The sequence below is a fragment of the Cervus elaphus genome, chromosome 1 (assembly GCF_910594005.1).
Source record: "Cervus elaphus chromosome 1, mCerEla1.1, whole genome shotgun sequence".
In the NCBI taxonomy this organism is placed as follows: Eukaryota; Metazoa; Chordata; class Mammalia; order Artiodactyla; family Cervidae; genus Cervus; species Cervus elaphus.
In genome coordinates this window covers 93573209-93594642 of record NC_057815.1, presented here as the reverse complement: position 1 = coordinate 93594642, position 21434 = coordinate 93573209, and the positions used below count along the sequence as shown (strand labels likewise).

At 38.8% G+C, this 21434-nt stretch overlaps 1 protein-coding gene and 1 pseudogene across 1 annotated transcript; both read left to right on the top strand.

Annotated features, from left to right (window-relative positions):
* Positions 1-4506: 4506 nt before the first annotated feature.
* LOC122676528 (olfactory receptor 140-like) lies at positions 4507-5433 on the top strand. The gene has a single exon (XM_043875893.1). It carries the CDS (start codon positions 4507-4509, stop codon positions 5431-5433), a length of 927 nt encoding a protein of 308 aa, XP_043731828.1.
* Positions 5434-17708: 12275 nt separating this feature from the next.
* On the top strand, positions 17709-18634 carry LOC122676479 (annotated as a pseudogene).
* The last annotated feature ends 2800 nt before the right edge of the window (positions 18635-21434 follow it).

Sequence of the window (21434 nt, the reverse complement as noted above, 5' to 3'; positions counted from 1 at the left end):
TGGACGATGCTCAATGGGCCGTTGTGTATGGATTTCAGACGTTTTTGAGGTTAGGGATGATAATTTTGTCAGGACATACTGATTCTCTGATCTGATTCTGATTTCATTTCAGAGTTTAAAGAATAGTCCAAGACATTTTCATGATGATGCTTCAACAAAATCCATGTGGCTCCTCTGTCTATGGGATTTCCCAGGCAAGAATACTTGAGCAGGTTGCCATTTCCTTCTCCAGAGGTTCTTCCCAGACCAGGGATCAAATCCATGTCTTTTGAGTCTCCTGCGTCAGGCAGATTCTTTACCACTAGTTCCACATGGCGACCCTTATAGTTCTTCAGACAGATTACAATCCTCATTGAAGCTGTCTGCTATCACAGATATTATTGCAGAACTATAATATTACTGTGTCCAGTCAGACTATGTTTGGTCATGTGTTTTTAGTTTTCTTAAAATGTTTTCCTTCATTGATACATGCTGATCATAGTGACTACATTCTCTAGAGTCAATCTAGAGTTATCTACAATTTATTTTTCTTCTTATTAAAGCACATTTGAACATCTTTAAGTAAGTTTGGCTTTATATAAAAGCATTCTTGAATTGAATTGAATTTTTTTACCAAATAATTTTAATATCAGTTTTATCTCTTTTACTAGATAATTATAATGGGCCTCGCAGTTGGTAGCAATGTATGAATATCACAATACTTTAGTCATAAAACATAATTTAAAGATAATAGTCCTGTCCCAGGTTTTAATGGCCTGGTTTCTTATTTCTTCATGGTAAATGTGTTCCTATTCCCTTTCTTATGTTTTACTATATAAATTCTGAATATTATTTCCTACTTTTAATACCTTATATGGATATTATAAGATTACATTTAAATGACAAATGCATTTTACTACCTCTGAGTATAATTGAAAAATAGACTTATTTTCATCATTATCATGTTAATCTAATTCCAAAATTGACACAAAAAACAACTACTTTGCAGAAGTACCGTAAAATGTATCTGGTATGAAGTGCTAAATTTATAATGAGGTTCGTAACAATCACTTAACATACAGCTGAACACAGTATTCAGAAATCACGGCTGCCGTGAGTGGTCGCTGATGTTGTTTAGTAGTGTCATTAGGTCGTGTCCTAGTCTTTGCTCTCCCGTGGGCTCTAGCCCTCCAGGCTCCAGTGTCCATGAGATTTCCTAGGCAAAAATACTGGAATGGGTTGCTATTTCCTTCTCCAGGGGATCTTCCTGACCCAGGGATTGAACTCATTTCCTGCACTGGCAGACAGATTCTTTACTGCTGAGCCAACAGAGCAGCCTATCATGAATGGTAGATCAGTTAAAATAAAATTTTTGTTCAGTTGCTAAGCTGCAATGAGTCCCGACTCATTGTAACTCCATTGCCTACAGCATGCCAGGCTTCCCTATCTTTCACTCTCTAGGAGTTTGCTCAGATGCATGTCCATGGAGTAGGTCATGCTATTTAACCATCTCATCAAAATAAAATATTATAATAAATATTTAAAAATCCAATAGTAATGCCCCAAAACATTTAATTTATAAGTACCAAATACTCAGACTCTGTATTTAAGCTCATTCACTATCAAATATCCAAGTCCAGAAGTGGTCAACTTGTCCCTATGTTTTTCTCTTGTGACTATGATTTAAAGAATCTGCCCAAGTGCAGGAGACCTGGGATCAATCCCTAAGTTGGGAAGATGCTCTGGAGTAGGAAATGCCAACCTGCTCTAGTACTGTTGCCTGGAGAGCTCCATGGACAGAGGAGTCTGATTGGCTACAGTCCATGTGGTCACAAAGAGTAGGACACGACTGAGTGACACTTTTCACTCTGGTTTCACATAGACTTAAAGATGAAGTTTAAAATTGAAAAAAATGCTATAAAAGTATTTCTCTGATGTTGTTATGAAATAATTGGTTGTTAGCAAGACCCGCTAATGGTGGAGAAATACCCATGAGTTCCAATTAGCCACACATAAGAAACTTCTTAGACTTTACCCACAAATAGGATGCATGGTAGTGCTTTTAAGACTTATCCAAAGGTGCCATCAAGAGACACTGAGTGAGCCGGCACTTTTAACCTCATGACTTCACTTCTTTCCTGGTGAACTAACAGCTGCCTGGGGCCTTGCCATGGCGCTAGGTCAGACAATCTCATTGGTGAGATTATTTTTTGAAATCACACAATCATATATTCTCAGGTATAAATGTGTGTTGCAAATCATATCATCACTCCTGATCCAAATTTACCTGAGGTTTCAAACTGTCTTAAGCATGCAAAACATCAAGAAAGGTAGAGTTGACTACAGTACTAGCAATTTAAAGAAGTAAAAATATTTTAGAATCTTTTTTTCTTATTGATATGTATTTAAATTAGTTGAGCTAATAATACAATTAGCTACAATGAGATGTTAGAATAACTATACAATTTAAATATGCATCCAAAATTTACTTCACTTAATATTATAGCTGATAATTTTTTCACATTGCACAATTTTTAAAAGCGTCTCTGTTAAAAGCTGCATATTATTCAAAAAGATCCACTATATTTTAATTGTCCTTTTCTCCATCATCCTTTTCTTCCACACCCTTTCTAAATTTTCCACAGCTGTTAATGATTATGTTGATCATATGTGTACATAATGATGTTTCCCTTAAAATATTTTACATTAAGGTTTATTCCTAGAAAAAGTATTATGGAGCTAAAGAAAAATTTAAAAAGTAACTTATTTTGCTTCATAGTTGTTTGTAAAGCACTTCTGAGAATCGTGTCTAATTCTCACTTTATTTGCACCGTCTCTTCCGTGGTCTGCTGGGAGATCCCACTAACAAAGGAGGAAGTTCAGTGAAGCTGCTGCGTTGTGTTCCCACATATGCACACAATTTTCATCTTGGAAAACTGAAAAAATACTGTTTCTACCTGTTTATCTCTGAAAAGACATGCTGTATGGAATATGCTTCATTATATTTATTTCTCTTCTCTTTGGCAAATGTATAACCCCACATTGCATTAGTAACACGTCCTGTAACCAGGAGTGATGGGAGACGGCTGCTGTGGGAAGACAGGAGGAGAGGCGTGAGGATGTACGGAGCAGAAACAGAGGTGGGGGGAGGTCGTGCAGGTCACGGAGGGTGTGCTGCTGCTTTGATGATACAATTTCGAGGATTAAGTTCATTCAATAACGTCACTTTTCATGATTTTATGTGAGCAACATACATTAATGTGCACAGCAAGGGCTCAATAAATATTTCTTTGATGAAGGAATCTGTAGTAGGAGTTAATAGTAAGTAATGGATTTTATACATGTTTTGATAGTTGGTGTATTGATATATATATGTTTCTTGTATAGTGTATTAGGTATCGCTCTAATTTATCTAGCAGAGTATTTTTTCCTGTTCTCTTTGTTAAATTTTTATTGTTAAAGCTTTGAAAATAAGGATTTCCTATGCTTGATAGATCCTTGTGTGTTGAACATCTATGAAAGAGTTTATGTTTCAATTCAAGTCTTCCAAAGCTATAAATTTATAGAATATGACTATGCTAAATTGTATGTGGAGCAGAATTTTGAAGAATAAAAAAAAACAATAAACAAACACACTATCTTGAAAGAAAAATGACCCAATATGTGTACTTTCTTAGAAGCAATTAAATACTTTCATGGTTACTCTCGGGAGTGTGTCAGAAACCATCATACTGGAGTGTAGCTTCCTTTCAAATGTTTCTGTTTCTTATAAGGTAGAGAGATCACAGATAAACAGAGTTGGAGGACAAGAGCACTTGCATTCCTGCTGAGTTTATGGTTTGGGGAAGCAGACATATGCTTACCCTTCGAGAATGGCCATTCAATACCAAGCCCTTACTCATCACCCATTAGGTTTCAGTCAGTGCAGACGTTCCAGGCACTCTGGTAAGTGATGAATAGCTTATGTGTCCTGGTAGGTACAAGGGAGCATGCGTCTCCAAGGACTTCTACACACCTCACTAAATTTCCTCCATGTGATAGATACTTCTTGACCATATTTTTTTCTTTCTACAGTTTGACCTGAGGGTTGGAATATAAATTCTCACGGAAGAGAGAATAACTCTTTCCCATGTATAGCACATCTCAGCTTTCAAGAAACCTCTGAAAATTGCAATTTGTTACCTCACAGACACAGAGTGGGGCTTGGGAAGCAAGGGGCACTGAGGTGACTTAGTCCAATGGAGTTGGAACCGGTAGGAGAGTCCAAATCTCATGTAGGAAGCCCAGTGTTTTCTTGGCAAATTACACATCAAATGTGGCCCTACTGATGTTTTACAGGTGACAGGTGCTAGATGTCTGAAGAGATGCAAAATACCATGGTGAAAATAAGAAAGAATTGAAATGAGTACAGGGCAAAAGTTCCAAGGGCATGTTGCGCAGTGACGATTTTGTTCTAAGAAAGCCAGATCACAATCTTTCATGATTAATAAGTATCATTCTTTATCCCAGGAAGCTGTCGCTTACTGAATGGATATCCTCAGGCCTCCCAACAATGTGACAGAATTTGTTCTCCTGGGACTCACACAGAATCCACATGTGCAGAAAATACTCTTCATCGTCTTTCTGTTCATTTTCCTCTTCACTGTGCTGGCCAACCTGCTCATTGTCATCACCATCTCCCTCAGCCCCGCACTTTCTGCTCCCATGTACTTCCTTCTCACTTACTTGGCCTTATTAGATGCCTCCTTCACATCTGTTACCACCCCTAAATTGATTGTTGACTTACTTCATCAAAGAAGAACCATCTCCTGGCGAGGATGCATGACTCAGGTCTTTTTAGAACACTTCCTGGCAGCATCAGAGGTCATCATCCTCACCGTCATGGCCTATGACCGCTACGTGGCCATCTGCAAGCCTCTTCACTACACGGCCATCATGCGCCAGGGGCTCTGCCCGCTCCTGGTGGTGGTGGCCTGGATCGGGGGGATCCTGCATACCACCGTGCAGATTCTTTTCTTGACGGACTTGACCTTCTGTGGCCCCAATGTCATTGACCACTTCACGTGTGATTTCTTCTCACTGTTGGAACTTGCCTGCAGCGACACCTACATACCTGGAATCGTGGTGGCAGCTAACAGTGGGGGCATGTGCTTGCTCATTTTTTCCCTGCTGCTCATCTCCTACATAGCCATCCTGAGCTCCCTGAAATCCCATGGCTCTGAAGGACGGCGCAGAGCCCTCTCTACATGTGGCGCCCACTTTATAGTAGTGATGCTCTTTTTCCTGCCTTCTGTGTTCACCTACACACGTCCTGTGGCCACATACCCTGTGGACAAGTGGGTGACTGTGTTCTCTGCAATCCTCAGTCCCATGTTAAATCCTATCATTTACACAGTGAGAAATACAGAGGTGAAAAAAGCCATGAGGAATCTGATGAAGAGAAGAGTAGTGTAGGTGTTCAGAATGCCAATAAAGTGATGATTTATGTACATTGGGATGATTAAGTGTGAATAGTCAGTTGCTAAGTCATGTCAGACTCCTTGCAACCCCATAGACTGCCACCAGCCAGACTCCTCTGTCCATGGGATTTCCCAGGCAAGAATACTGGAGAGAGTTGTCATTTCCTTCACCAGAGGATCTGTGCAATCCAGGATCAAACTAGCATCTTCTGCATTGGCAGGCAGAGTCTTCACCATCGAGGCACCAGGAAAGCTCACGTTGTTTTTGTTGTTCGGTCACTAAGCTGTGTCTGCTCTTTGCCACCTCATGGACAGTAGCATGGCAGACTCCTCTGTCCTCCACTATCTCCTGGATTTTCTCAGATTCATGTCCATTGAGTCAGTGATGCTATCTAACCACCTTATCTTCTGCTGCCTCTTTTCTCCTTTTGACTTCAATCTTTCCCATCCTCAGGGTCTTTTCCAATGAGTTGATCCTTTCTATCAGATTGCCAAAGTATTGGAGCTTCAGCTGAAGCATCAGTTCTTCCAGTTAATAGTTAGGGTTGATTTCCTGTATGATTGATTTCTTTGATCTCCATGCAGTCCAAGGGAGTCTCAAGAGTCTTCTCCAACACCACAGTTCAAAAGCACTGATTCTTCGGCATGCAGCCTTCTTTATGGTCCAACGCTCACATCCGTACATGAGTACTGGAAACACCATAGCTTTGACCATATGGACATTTGTCTGCAAAGTGACATCTCTGCTTTTTAATATGCTGTACGTATGTTATAGCTTTACCTCCAGGTAGCAATTGTCTTTTAACTTCATGGCTGCAGTCTAGTTCTGCAGTGAATCAATCTGATTGTGATATTGACCATATGGGGATGTCCATATGTAGAGTCATCTCTTGGGTCATTTAAAAGGGTGTTTGCTATGGCCAATGTGTTTTCTTGACAAAACTCTGTTAGCCTTTGCCCTTTTTCATTTTGTACTCCAAGACCAAACTTGCCTGTTATTCTGAATAACTCCTGACTTTCTACTTTTGCATTCCAATCCCCTGTGATAAAAAGGATATATTTTTTTGGTGTGAGACCTAGAAGGTCTTGCAGGTCTTTGCAGAGCCAATCAACTTCAGCTTCTTCAGCTTCAGTAGTTGGGACATAGACTTGCACTACACTGATGTTGAATGGTTTGCCTTGGAAGCAAACTGAGATGAGTCTGTTGTTTTAGAGATTGCCCAAATACTGCATTTCTTACTCTTTTTTTCTAACTCTGAGGGCTACTCCATTTCTTCTAAGGGATTCTTGTGTACAGCAGTAGATATAATGGTCATCTCAATTAAATTCAAGTCCCTTTTAGTTCATTGATTCCTAAGATGTCTGTGTTCAATCTTGCCATCTCCTGCTTGACCACATCCAATTAACCTTGATCTATGGACCTAACATTCCAGGTTTCTATGTGATGTTTTTCCTTACAACGTCAGACTTTACTTTTACCACCAGATGCATCCACAATTGAGTGTCATTTCTGCTTTGGCCCAGCCGCTTCATTCTACCTGAAACTATTAGTAATTGCCCTCCGTGCTTCCCCAGTAGTATATTGGATACCTTCTGACCGGGGGGCTCATCTTCTAGCGTCACTTCTTTTTGCCTTTTCATATGTTCATGGGGTTCCCCTGGTAGGAATGCTGGAGTGGGTTGCCATTTCTTCCTCCAGTGGACCATATTTTGTCAGAACTCTTCACTATAATCCATCCATCTTGGGTGGCCCTGTATGGCGTGGCTTATAGCTTCATTGAGTTGTGCAAATCGCTTTGTCAAGACAAGGCTGTGATCCATGAAGGGACTGAATAAGACTGTAACTACTTTATTAAAGTGTCATTTTCTCTGTTGTGAAATCTATTATACAAATATAATACTCATGCAAGGAGAAACTTTCATATGATATTACCCTGTTTTATTAATTACAGTGTCCTCAGCCATAGCATATTTTCAGTATTAAAATAGGTAGTATTATCCAATTTAATAATTGAATAAATATTTAAACACTGTATCTGAATTGGTGGTAAATTTTTATATATAGACCAAACATCAAGGCAGAATATATTGAATACTAAATAAAAAGAGAGAAAAACTTGCAATGACATGTAGAAAAATACATGATAAATTCATCTTTGCTGAAGCAAAACAACTGGTCTGGCACTTTGTTTTTAACTGTAAATAGTCTGAAAATGGCTATAAAATATTTTTTCTTCTATCACTGTCACATCTCCAGTTCAGATTAGTCACTTAGTCGTGTCCAACTCTTTGTGACCCCATGGACTGCAACATGCCAGGCTTCCCTGTCCATCACCAACTCCCAGAGCCTGCTCAAAATCATGTCCATCAAGTCGGTGATCCCATCCAACCATCTCATCACAATTTACAGACCTTAATCAGTGATACGGTTTAGTAGTGTTTCTACACATGATGAGAAGGTTGGATTCCATCATGGACTCAATGGACATGAATCTGAGCAAGTTCTGGCAGACAGTGAAGGACATGGGAGCCTGGCATGCTGCAGTCCATGGGATCACAAAGAGTTGGACACGACGGAGAGGCTGAACTAAACTGAACTGAAGCTGGGGATTATTGAGGGAGACATTGCCTGCACAGGTCACAAAGAGTTGGACACAACTGAGCGACTGAACAACAACATAATTTTTAAATTTAGTAGAAAAATCCCGGTGTACTTAATTGAGTAAGAATCAGTTTTGGACCAATTCCAGTTCTAAGATTTAATGATCTATATAGTTAGAAATGGATAAAATGTACAGTGATCTTCAACTCTATTGGGATAAAAAGATGATACCCTTTTAAGAAATGTTATAAAATTTGGGGGAGGTCCTTTATTAGCCTTAAAGCAATGCATAAAGGAAAGAAAATAAAACACAATAATGTCTCCCAAAATTTCAAGTTATCTAGTCTGGCCACACCAACATGACAGAATGAGAAGAACTAAGCAGCTGAATGGTATTTTCTATTTCGAAGTTAGTAGGAAAAGTAGTTACTAAAATAAATTTCCATAGGGAATAATCTACAGTGTAAATAATAACAGTTTTCTGAATAATCAGAGACTCCATGGAGAAAATGGAGACACAGTTAAATGAAATAAAATATTTCTACAAATAATAATGCAGCCTGTCACACTGACTTGTCATCATGGATGAAAGATGAATTCAGAGTAACTTAAAAAGTCTTCAGTCACGCAGAAGCCTCCACATCACATCACATCAAGCCTCCATATGGTGACAAAAACACATGATATTGGGAATCGGGCTTCCCAACTGTGCAACTTTATTATGTAAGACATTAAATTATTTTGAAATAAATAAAGCTTTGATTCCAATTCTGGTTTTATCACTTAACATGTTTGACTTTTGGGAAATTAATGAGATGGGGTTAGCCTCAGGTTCTTTAAAAAATGGAGATTTCTGTCTTATTACAGTAAATATTGAAAGTGATACATTAAACTAGCACAGGAGAGATACAATCAGAACAAGATTTGGAAAAAGAATCAATAGTTTTGGCTGCTTCAGGAAAGCAAACTGTTAGAGGTTGGAGCAAAGATAGACCTAACTCTCAGGAGGCTGCTGCAGAGGCCGGGAGTTGAGGCAGGAATGATCAAATCAGGGATACATTCTGAAAGTAGAGACAACTCGATTTGCCAAAGGCAAGAATGAGTCATGGGAAATCAATAAGGGAGTGAAGAACACTGAGATTTATTGTCTGAGCAATGGCATTGAAGTGGGTACCACTTAACAAGATGGGTACAATTTTACATTGTGGAAATTTTAAATTATGTATTATATATACTAAATTGATATTCAAATGCAGATGTCCAGAATTGGAGATATGGCATACAAAAATGGGAAAATAAGGGTAGATGTCAGAACTAGTGATGCAGCATTTGATAGCCTCAGCATTCATAGGTCAGGAAATGGGAACATCCAAGTAAGGAGCCACTGAACGGCATCTCAGTCATTTCTTATACAATCCAAGTCAATGATCTTTTCACAGTTTGATCTATTCACGCTTGATGTGTAAATTCCTTTGTGCTTCAATAATTTTGCCTTTGTGACTGCATAATGGTACATATTTCTATATAATTCCCTTTCCATCTTTATTTGTTCTGTCACTATTTCCTTAAATCTGAACTAAATTCTCTGATTTCAGTTTGATGGACATATTCCTACCCTGTAACCCTTAGAATTTTGCCAATATTTTTATAATAGCTGTTTTTCCATTGGGCTGGAATTTTCTGATGCATCTTTATATGTTATATCCTGGGGACAGGGAACTAGGCCTTTTCAAATGTGGTCATCACAGTGTATCTGCCACATTGGACATGAACTGGTACACTATACGCACAGTTTGGGCTTCCCAGTTGGGGCTAGTGGTAAAGAGCCAATGCAGGAGACAAGAGGTACAAGTGTGATCCTTGGATCGGGAAGATTCCGTGGAGAACATAACAACCCACTCCAGTATTCTTGCCTGGAGAATCCCAAGGACAGAGAGCCTGGTAGCTACTGTCCATAGGGTCATAAAGGCCTGGACATGACTGGGATGACTTAGCACCCCTACATTGTTTTAATTGATTGGATAAAGGGCAAGATTAACTTACAATACATTAAAAATTCCCCCTTCTTCTTTTGTAACTTATCTGGTTCTAATACATAACTTCAGCTCCTATACAGACAAAACAGAACCAAGGAACAGTGTAACTTATTTCATCCTATTGGGCTTCACACAAAATCCAAAGGAGTAGAAAGTCTTTATTTAATTATCTGTCTAATATCAGAAACAGAGCTAGTATGCACATCGGCATTCTTCAAAATCCAGTTTTGATACTCTTTCAACCATTTCAAAGATATCAGAGAAAAGATGTTTCATCAGAACCTCTTTCATATCACAGGAATTTAAAACTTGTCTTTTATAAATAAATATTCATAAAAGTTGTTTTTATGCTTAAAAGTCTAAGCAATTGTTTCTAAGACAGCTATTTGACTTACTAGTATCTAGGATGATGTGGACTGTTATATAGAAAGAAGCATATTACTATATAAGTGTTAGAATTTTGGCTTACATTTAGTTCCTTGAGTTTGCAATCTTCTTTGAAAACTACTTTAGAAGATTATTTATAAGGAATCTTAAAAACCAGATAAAAATCAATACTCCACAGTTTATTTATAAGGAATAATAAAAACCAGATAAAAATCAATACTCCACAGTTAACCAAAGAAAGCATTTCTCAGCTCACTTACATAACTTAGAAGGCTTTGTTGTGAATTAATTCTGGCTTTTTTCTAAACTGGAATGTGCTTTTAAAATGGGAGTGTGTGTATATGTCACAGAAGTGTGCACAGTTCCCTTTTTTGACAGAAAGGTCCAGCCTCTGATTTCAGGGGTACCGTGTGTTTGTTTTTCGCTTGGGGAGCTGTTGCTTTACAGTGCAGTGTCAGCCTCTGCTCTACAGCAGTGTATGTATACGCTCTCCCTCCGGAGCCTCGCCCCACCTCCACCTCCCACCCCTCTGGAGCATCCCAGAGCACTCAGCTGAGCTCCCTGTGTTCCCCAGCTTCCCATCTTGCTGTTGTTCCGTTGCTATGTCGTGCCCGAGTCTTTGCAACCCCATGGACTACAGCATGCCAGGCTCTTTTGTCCTCCACTATCCCCAAGAGTTTGCTCAAATTCGTGTCCACTGAGTCAGTGATGCTACTTAACCATTGCATCCTCTGTCACTCCCTTCTCCTTTTCCCTTCAGTCTTTCCCAGCTTCCCACTGGCTAGCTGTTTTACACATAATAGTATATTATCTGAGAAATTAATGGATCCATGATAGAAAAATATTCAGAAGGCATATAATTAGGAATACATGATAGAGAGTAAGAAAACCACTTTTGGAAACAGGAGATATGAGTTTTATTTTACAGTATGCAACTTTATACTCTAGAGCCTTAAACAGTTCTCCCTATTTCTGTAAGTAGTTTACTCAGGTAAACCGCAAGTTGTTTCCAAGTTCTGTCTTTCTACCCTAGCTAATATGTTTACTGTCATAAATTTTCTTATGTTTGCTTCTACTTCAATTAGAAGCAACATTGGAAGGTTATGATACCACAGCCTACCTCCCAGAACTTTTCATGCCTCGTAAACAACATGGGTGATGTCCTTCTGGGATGAAAGTTCCTTCGGATGGACTAATACATCGTGAGCTCTCTCTTGACTGCTTTGCTATCCTGAGAACATGTTTCTCTACCTATTGAAGTTCATGAATCTGCCCATAAGAACATTTTGATACCTATCTGCTTCTTTGTGTGAAATTAGCCCCTAAAACTATCAAACATCAAACAGACCGCAGCTCCTCCCTGATCAGCTGTGACGCGATCCGCACGGCTTTTGTTTCTCTGCTTTCTTCCTGGTTTGCCTTTCGAGTGGAGAATCTCTGTTACTATCTCTCCAGGATTCATAAACCGCCTCAGATGTGTATTCCAGAAACAGACTGGCATAGCCCCAGAATTCTTCTTTGAAAAGTATTTTCATGGACAATCTTCACTGTTTTACATCTAAATCTGCTCTCTTGCCCTTTTATGCTTCTCTAAAGCCTTGGGGAGCTGGACTAGAGAGATTTAGGGGTTTTCAAGCAATCTCTCTACCCAGCACTATAGCTATTAAAGTCAAAGCTGGATGGACATTGAAAGGGCCATGGTTGAATGGATTTCAGTTTTTCATGAAGTTGGGGATGGTGACTTTGTCAATACATGCTAATTCTGTGATTTAACTTTCTTTCACTCCAGTGTTGAAACAGCAAGTTTAAGACAATTCCATGATGATACTTCTGCAAAATTCATATCCCCCAGAGGTCTTTAGACAGGTTACAATCCTCATTGAAACTGTTTTGGCATCTGCTATCACAGATACTATTGCAGAACTATAATGTTACAATGTCCAGTCAGATTAGGTTTGGTCATGTGTTTTCAGTTCTCTTAAGCTGTTTTCCTTCATGACACATTCTGCTCTCAGTGATCACAATTGCTGGGGTCAATCTAGAGTTATCTACAATTTATTTTTCTTCTTATTAAAGAAAGCATATTTTAATATCTTGAAGTAGCTGTGATTTCACATAAAATATTTCTGAATTGAATTTGTTTGCCAAATGATTTTAATGTCAGCTTTATTTTACTAAGTAATTATAGTGGGCTTCACAATTGGTGGCAGCATAAGAGTCTCATGGCACTTTAGTAATAGAAAATATAATTTAAAGATTGGGGTCCTGCCCCAGGATTCAGTTGTATGGCTTCTTATTTTCCCTTGGTAAATGGTGTCTTTATTCCCTTTCTTACATTTTCTTATACAAATTGTGAGCATTAGTTCCTATTTTTTATATTCTGTAGGTATGCTGCAGGATTAAATTTAAATGGCAAGTGCATTCTACCATATTTGGCTATATTTGAACAATGGAATAATTTTCATTATTATCATGTTAGTCTAATTCCAGAACTGGAACAAGAAACAACTATTTTGAAGAAGTACCGTAAACCTTATCTAGCATGAAGTGTTAATAGTATAATAGGGTTCATAATAATCATTTAATGTGCACCTGAAAGCAATATATAGAAATGATGATTGCCATGACTGGTAGATAAGTAAAAATAAAATATTATGATAAAATCTAAAAATCAGATAGCTACACACCTAAGTGTTTTATTTATATGGTATCAAAAATTCATGCTCCGTTTTTAAGCTCATTTAGTATCAAGTATGCAAGTTTGTAAGTGGTCATCTTGGTGCTTTTTTATTTTGTGATGATGTTTTGTTTTCATGTAGACTTAAGGATGAAGCTTAAAATTAAAGATGAATATTGTAAAAGCTCTTCTCTGATGTTCAGATGCCTTGTTTAAAATAATTGGGTTATTGGCAAGACCTGCTGATGATGGAGAAATACCCCTGAGGTCAATTAGCCACAGAGAAGAAACTTCCTAGACTTTGCCCAAAAAGAGGATATGTGGTAGTGTTTTTAAGGCTTATCCAAAGATACCATTTATAAATCAACAAAGACACTTATTGCAGCTGAGCCAGTTGGCATTTTTAATCTTATAACTTAACACTTCTTTCCTAGTGAACTAGAAGCTGCCTGGGGCTTGACCATGGAGCTATGTCAGACATATTCATAGGTGAGATTATTTTTTGAAATTATATAATTTTAGATTCTCATACTTAAATGCATGTTGCAGGTCATATAATCACTGGTCATCCAAATTTACCTGAGATTTAAATCCTTCTTCAGTGCACAAAGCATCAAGTGAGGTATACTCAAATACAGTACTAACAATTTAGAGGTAAAAATATTTTTGGGTCTTTTATATTATAAATATATATTTAAATCCATTAGAAGAATAATATAATTAGTTACAATGAAATAACAGAGTTTCTATACAACTCAAACGTGCATCCAAAATTTCCCCACTTAATATTACAACTTCAGAAATTTTCAATGATAATGCACAATTTTAGATGCAGCTTTGCTAAAAACTACATATTATTCAAAGAAAGTGATTATATTTTAATTATTTTGTTCTTCACTTTTGAATATTCCACACTGTTTCTAATTTTCCATAGGTCTTAATAATTGTGTTGAACATATTTATACCTAGTGATCTTTCTCTTTTAAAAATATCTTACATTAGGGCTTATTCCTTGAAAAAGTATTGTGGAGTCAAAGAAAAGGTAAAAAGTAATTTATATTTCTTCATAGTTGTTATGTTTAATTCTTACTTTATTTACATTCTAGTCTATTTTAATCTGTTGTGAGATCTTACCTCAGAATGGGGATTGCAATGAAGCTGTTGCACTTTGATTTAAGATCTGTATAAAATTTTCATCTTAGATGATTAAAAATAAAGTTCTTTATTAATTTATCTTTGAAAGAGAAAGTTACATTTTGCCAAATACATTTTATTATATTTACTTCTCTTCTCTTTGACAAATGTACATCTCCAGTTCTCTCACTCTATTAGTAATGGAGTATCCTGTAACTGGATTTCCCAGGTGGCGCTAGAGGTAAAGAATCTGACTGTCATTGTGGGAGACACAGAGACCTGGGTTCAGTCCCTGGGTGGGGAAGATCCCCCGGAGGAGGGCATGGCAATCCACTCCAGTATTCTTGCCTGGAGAATCCCACGGACAGAAGAGCCTGGCAGGCTACAGTCCACGGGGTCTCAAAGTGTCAGACATGACTGAAGCAACTTAGCACCCACTCCTCCTGTAACTGGGAGTGATGGATACTGGACGCTATAAAAGATGGGAGAGAGCATGAGAAGGAGGGGAAGGTCATTCATATCACAGACGGATGTGCTGCTGCTGTTTGGTGATAGAAGTTCAGGCATTAATAACAGTTGATAACGACGCATTTATGACATTTTGTGATCAACATACACAACAACAACAACATAATATATGTAGTAAGTATCCAATAAATATTTCTTGAATGAATGAGCTTGTAGTAGGAACTAATAAGTAATGGATTTTGTATTATAAAGAAAGCTGAGGACCGAAGACTTGATGCTTTTGAACTGTGGTGTTGGAGAAGAGTCTTGAGAGTCCGTTGGACTGCAAGGAGATCCAACCAATCCAGCTTAAAGGAAATCAGTCCTGAGTATTCATTGGAAGGACTGATGCTGAAGCTGAAACTCCAATACTTTGACCCCCTGAGGCAAAGAACTGACTTATTGGAAGAGACCCTGATGCTGGGAAAGATTGAAGACAGGAGAAGGGGATGACAGAGGATGAGATGGCTGGATGGCATCACCAACTCACTGGACATGAGTTTGAGTAAATTCTGGGAGTGGAGATGGACAGGGAGGCCTGGTGTGCTGCAGTCTATGGGGTTGCAAAGAGTCGGACACGACTTAGTGACTGAATTAACTAAATGCTATTTGCTGTCGTTGGGGTACTATATATATATATATATATATATATATATATATATATATATATATATAGTGCATCAACAATATATATATATATAATATATATATATAATATAGTGCACCGACGGAATTTTCTAGCCAACTGTTTCTGTTCTCCTCATTAATTTTTTTCTTATTTTTAGAACTTTGAAAATAAGGATTTTCTTTACTTGATCCTTGTGTTTTGAACACCTATGCAAGAATATTTTTTTATCAAGTCTACTGAAATGGTAAATTCACAGAATATGACTATGTTAAATTGTATGTAGAACAGGAAAAGGTAGCCCATTCCATTATTCTCGATTGGAAAATTCCATGGATGTAGGAGCTGGGCGGGGCTACAGTCCATGGCATTGTAAAGATTTGGACACGACTGAGCGTGCATGAGCGCGTGCATGCGCGCACGCACACAAAAACACACACACACGGAACATAATATTGAAGAATATAAATTACAAATTAGCACACTAATTATCTTGAAAGTAAAATGACTCATAAAACGAACTTTCCAAGAGGCAATTAAATATTTCCATAATTACTTTAGAGGGTGTGTCAGTTCAGCTCAGTTCAGTCGCTCAGTCGTGTCCACCCCATGGACTGCAGCACGCCAGGCCTCCCTGTCCATCACCAACTCCCAGAATTTACCCAAACTCTTGTCCATTGAGTTGGTAATGCCATCCAACCATCTAATTCTCTGCTGTCCCCTTCTTCTCCCACCTTCAGTCTTTCCCAGCATCAGGGTCTTTTCCAATGAGTCAGCTCTTTGCATCAAGTGGCCAAAGTATTGGAGCTTCAACTTCAGCATCAGTGCTTCCAGTAAATATCAGGACTGATTTCCTTTAAGATGGACTGGTTGGATCTCCTTTCAGTCCAAGGGACACTCAAGACTCTTCTCCAACACCACAATTCAAAAGTATCAATTTACCAGTGCTCAGCTTTCTTTATAATCCAACTCTCACATCTATACATGCCTATTGGAAAAACCATAGCTTTGACTAGACAGACCTTTGTTGTCAAAGTAATGTCTCAGCTTTTTAGTATGTTGTCTAGGTTGGTCATAGCTTTTCTTCCAAGGAGCAAGCATCTTTTAATTTCATGGCTGCAGTCACCAACTGCATTGAGTTTGGAGCCCTCCAAACTTAAGTCTGTCACTGTTTCCCCAACTATTTGCCATGAAGTGATGGGACCAAATGCCATAATCTTAATTTTCTGAATGTTGAGTTTTAAACCAACTTCTTCACTCAGAAACTATTAAATTGGAGTGCAGCTTCCTTTTAAACATCTATTTAATTTTCTCAGAAAGTAGAGAGATTATAGGTGGGCAGAGCTGGAGGAGAAGATCACTTGAATTCATCTGAGATTATGGTTTGGGGAAGGAGGTATATGCTGATCCTTGGAGAAGGGCAATTCAGTGTCAAACACTCATCACCTAATAGGTTTCAGACACTGTGGATATTATGCCAGCCACTATGGTAGGGACAGTGATGAGACACACCTGAATAGCTAACGTGTTCTGGTAGGTACCAGTGAGTTTTGTTACCAAGGACTTAACGTACATTTCCCTAAAGTCCCTGTTTATGACACACACTTGTTGTTCATGTTTTTTCTTCCCACAGATGTGAGATTTCAAATGCAAATTTTCATGCAAGAGGAAATAACTCTGACTTGTGTGTAGCTCTTCTCAGCTTATAAGACACATTTGGTTCACTGGGAAGACCCAGAGGGATCGGGTAGAGAGGGAGGTGGGAGGGGGGCTCGGGATGGGGAATGCATGTAAATCCATGGCTGATTCATGTCAATGTATGACAAAAACCACTACAATACTGTAAAGTAATTAGCCTCCAACTAATAATAATAAAAAAAAAGACACATCTGAAAATTACAGTTGCTAGCCTCACAGACACAGAGGAATTCACGGAAGTATGGAGCACTTAGATGACTTTGTAGAGTCACATAGAGTTGAAACCATTAGGAGAATCCAGATCTCATGGAGAGAGCCCAGTGCTTTAACAGTAAATTATAACATCAAATGTTGTCCTAGGTAAATTATAACATCAAATGTTACAGGTGACAAGCTCTGAGTGTTTGAAGAAATGGAAAGCATCATGGAAAAAAGAAAGGCTTGAAAGGAGAACTGGGGCAAATTACCAAGGATATGCGCCACAGTCACTGAGATAGCACTGTTTTTATTCTGAGACAGTCAGATCACAATGCCATCATGATTAACAAGTATCATTCTTTATTCTTTGTAGGTAATGCAGGCTCAGGAAGGTATTACTTGCTGAATGGATGTCCTCAGGCCTCCCAACAATGTGACTGAATTTGTTCTCTTGGGACTCACACAGAATCCACACCTGCAAAAAATACTCTTTGTTGTCTTTCTGTTCATTTTCCTGTTTACTGTGTTGGCCAGCCTGCTCATTGTCATCACCATCTCCCTCAGTCCCACACTTTCGGCTCCCATGTACTTCTTTCTCACTTACTTGGCCTCATTAGATGCCTCCTTCACCTCTGTGAGCACGCCCAAAACGATCATTGACCTGCTGTTCCAGAGGAGAACCATCTCCTGGGGAGGCTGCCAGACTCAGCTCTTTTTGGAGCACTTCCTGGGAGGACCAACGATCACTGTCCTCATGGCCATGGCCTGTGACCGCTACGTGGCCATCTGCAAGCCTCTGCGCTACACGACCGTCATGTGACAGGCGCTCTGCCCGCTCCTGTGGTGATGGCCTGGATCGGGGGGATCCTGCGTGGCACAGTCCAGATCCTTTTCTCAATGGACTTGACCTTCTGTGGTCCCAGTGTCACTGACCACTTCACGTGTGATTTCTCCTCACTGTTGGAACGTGCCTGCAGCGACACCTACAGGCTGGGAATGGTGGTGGCAGCCAACAGTGGGGGCATGTGTTTGCTTATTTTTGTCATCCTGGTCACCTCCTACAGAGCTATCTGGAACTCCTTGAAATCCCATGGCTCTGAAGGACGGCAAAAAGCCCTCTCTACATGTGGCTCCCACTTTATAGTAGTGGTTCTCTTTTTTGGTCCTTGTATATTCACCTATACACGTCCTGTGGTCATTTACCCTGTGGACAAGTGGGTGACTATGTTCTTTGCAATCCTCTGTCCCATGTTAAATCCTATCATTTACACAGTGAGAAACACAGAAGTGAAAAAAGCTATGAGCAATCTGTTGAAGAAGAGAGTCACTTAGGATATTCAGGATGCCAAGAAAGTGATTATTTATATACATAGGAAGGGTTACACCTGTTTTCGATTGTGAAAAAGAAAGTTAATAAATTTTGCAGATCGCTGATGAAAAAGAAAGGCCTATAAAATAATATTTGCTGAATATTTACTAACAGATTGGTATTTATTTAGCATTTTGATAACTTTTAAATTGCTTTGTCAAGGCTTCAATATTCACATTCATAGTTTTAGAATACTTAATTGAAACAAAAACAATAAACTCCTAGTTCAATAATTGTAGAGTATATTAGTCTCCAGTGTTTTATTGCTGCTTTTCCAAATTCTCACATATGTCACATGTATAAAATTGATTTTTCCATAGGACGTTCATGTTAGAATCCCTGGTATCTTCTTAGGCTATCATAAATCCAGTAAAAGAAAATTCTTGATAGATACACGGGAAAGGGACAGATGGGGAGAGAAAAACTCAATGTTGATTTTTTCTGTTAATTTATGAAATTCAACAAAAGAAACACCCACAAAAGGAGGAAATACTAATTCACAATTTAATTCTCTTTTAGCACAAAAACTAAGCCAGAATTTTGAAATTACTCTTCATTTGCTCTTAAATATCTTTAAATATGTTTATGGCTCACAGTTTTTCTTGAATCTGAGGGAAATATTTTCTTTTTCTGTACCAAGGATTGAGCCATTGAAACTGGGGTGGGGGTTCAGTTCAGTTCAGTTCAGTTCAGTCTCTCAGTCATGTCCAACCCTTTGCAACCCCAAGGACTGCAGCACGCCAGGCCTCCCTGTTCATCACCAACTCCTGGAGTTTACTCAAACTCATGTCCATTGAGTCAGTGATGCCATCCAACCATCTCATCCTCTGTCGTCCCCTTCTCCTATAGCTTTCAATCTTTCCCAGCATCAGGGTCTTTTCCAATGAGTCAGCTCTTTGCATCAGGTGGCCAAAGTATTGGAGTTTCAGCTTCAACATCAGTCCTTCCAATGAACACCCAGGACTGATTTCCTTTAGGATGGATTGGTTGGATCTCCTTGCAGTCCAAGGGACTCTCAAGAGTCTTCTCCAACACTACAGTTCAAAAGCCTTAATTCTTTGGCGCTTGGTTTTCTTTATAGTCCACTTCTCCCATCCATACATGACTACTGGAAGAAACACAGCCTTGACTAGGGAGACCTTTTTGGCAAAGTAATGCCTCTGCTTTTTAATATGCTGTCTAGGTTGGTCATAACTTTTCTCCCAAGGAGTAAGCATCTTTTTATTTCATGGCTGCAGTCATGATCTGCAGTGATTTTGGAGCCCTCCAAAATAAAGTCTGCCACTGTTTCCACTGTTTTTCCATCTATTTGCCATGAAGTGATGGGACCAGATGCCTTGATCTTAGTTTTCTGAATGTTGAGTTTTAAGCCAACTTTCCACTCTCCTCTTTTACTTTCATCAAGAGACTCTTTAGCTCTTCTTCACTTTCTGCCATCTGCATATTTGAGGTTACTGATATTTCTCCTAGCAATCTTGATTCCAGTTTGTGCTTCATCCAGCCCAGTGTTTCTCATGATGTACTCTGCATAGAAGTCAAATAAGCAGGCTGACAATATACAGTCTTCACGTACTCCTTTTCCTATTTGGAACCAATCTGTTGTTTCTTTTCCAGTTCTAACTGTTGCTTCCTGACCTGAATACAGATTTCTCAAGAGACAGGTCAGGTGGTCTGGTATTCCCATCTCTTTCAGAATTTTCCAGAGTTTATTGTGATCCACACAGTCAAAGGCTTTGGCATAGTCAATAAAGCAGAAATAGATGTTTTCTGGAACTCTCTTGCTTTTTTCATGATCCAGCAAATGTTGGCAATTTTATCTCTGGCTCCTCTGCCTTTTCTAAACCACCTTGACCATCTGGAAGTTCACGGTTTATGTATTGCTGAAGCCTGGCTTGGAGAATTTTGAGCATTACTTTACTAGCATGTGAGATGAGTGGAATTGTGCGGTAGTTTGAGCACTCTTTGTCATTGCCTTTCTTAGGGATTGGAATGAAAACTAAATTTTCCAGTCCTGTGGCCAATGCTGAGTTTTCCAAATTTGCTGGTATATTGAGTACAACACTTTCACAGCATCATCTTTTAGAATTTGAAATAGCTCAACTGGAATTCCATCACCCCCACTAGCTTGGTAGGTACTGCTGCTTCCTAAGGCCCACTTGACTTCAATTCCAGGATGTCTGGCTCTAGTTGAGTGTTCACACCATCGTGATTATCTGGGTTGTGAAGATCTTTTTTTGCGGGGGCAGGGGGTGGTAAACATCTTTTATTAAATTTCAATAACAGGTATATGTTTAGGTTGTAAAGATATTGCTCCGTAAGTCTGATAAATGTATTTACATCACATGATCATTTTATTATCCATCAGACACATTCACCTCAGTTGATTCATCCACGTCCTAAGTTGGTAGTTTCATTTTTATTATCCCCACTTTACAGAGAACAAATTGAAGCCAACAGAGATTCACTTGCCTCACATCACGTGTGTTTCCCTCGTTAGTATGTCAGGAACTATTACACTGGAATCCAGTCCTTTCAAAAGTTTCATGGCTGATTCATGTCAGTGTATGGCAAAAACCACTACAATATTGTAAAGTAATTAGCCTCCAATGAATAAAAATAAATGGAAAAAAAAGTTTCAGCAATCAACCCAATTCAGGTCTTTCAAACTCAGTCTCACTTTCTTTCAAATGAAACATTGCTGTCTGTGGTATGTTCAGGTCTGTAGATGAGGAAAATATCTGCAGTCTTAATGATTTACTTTGT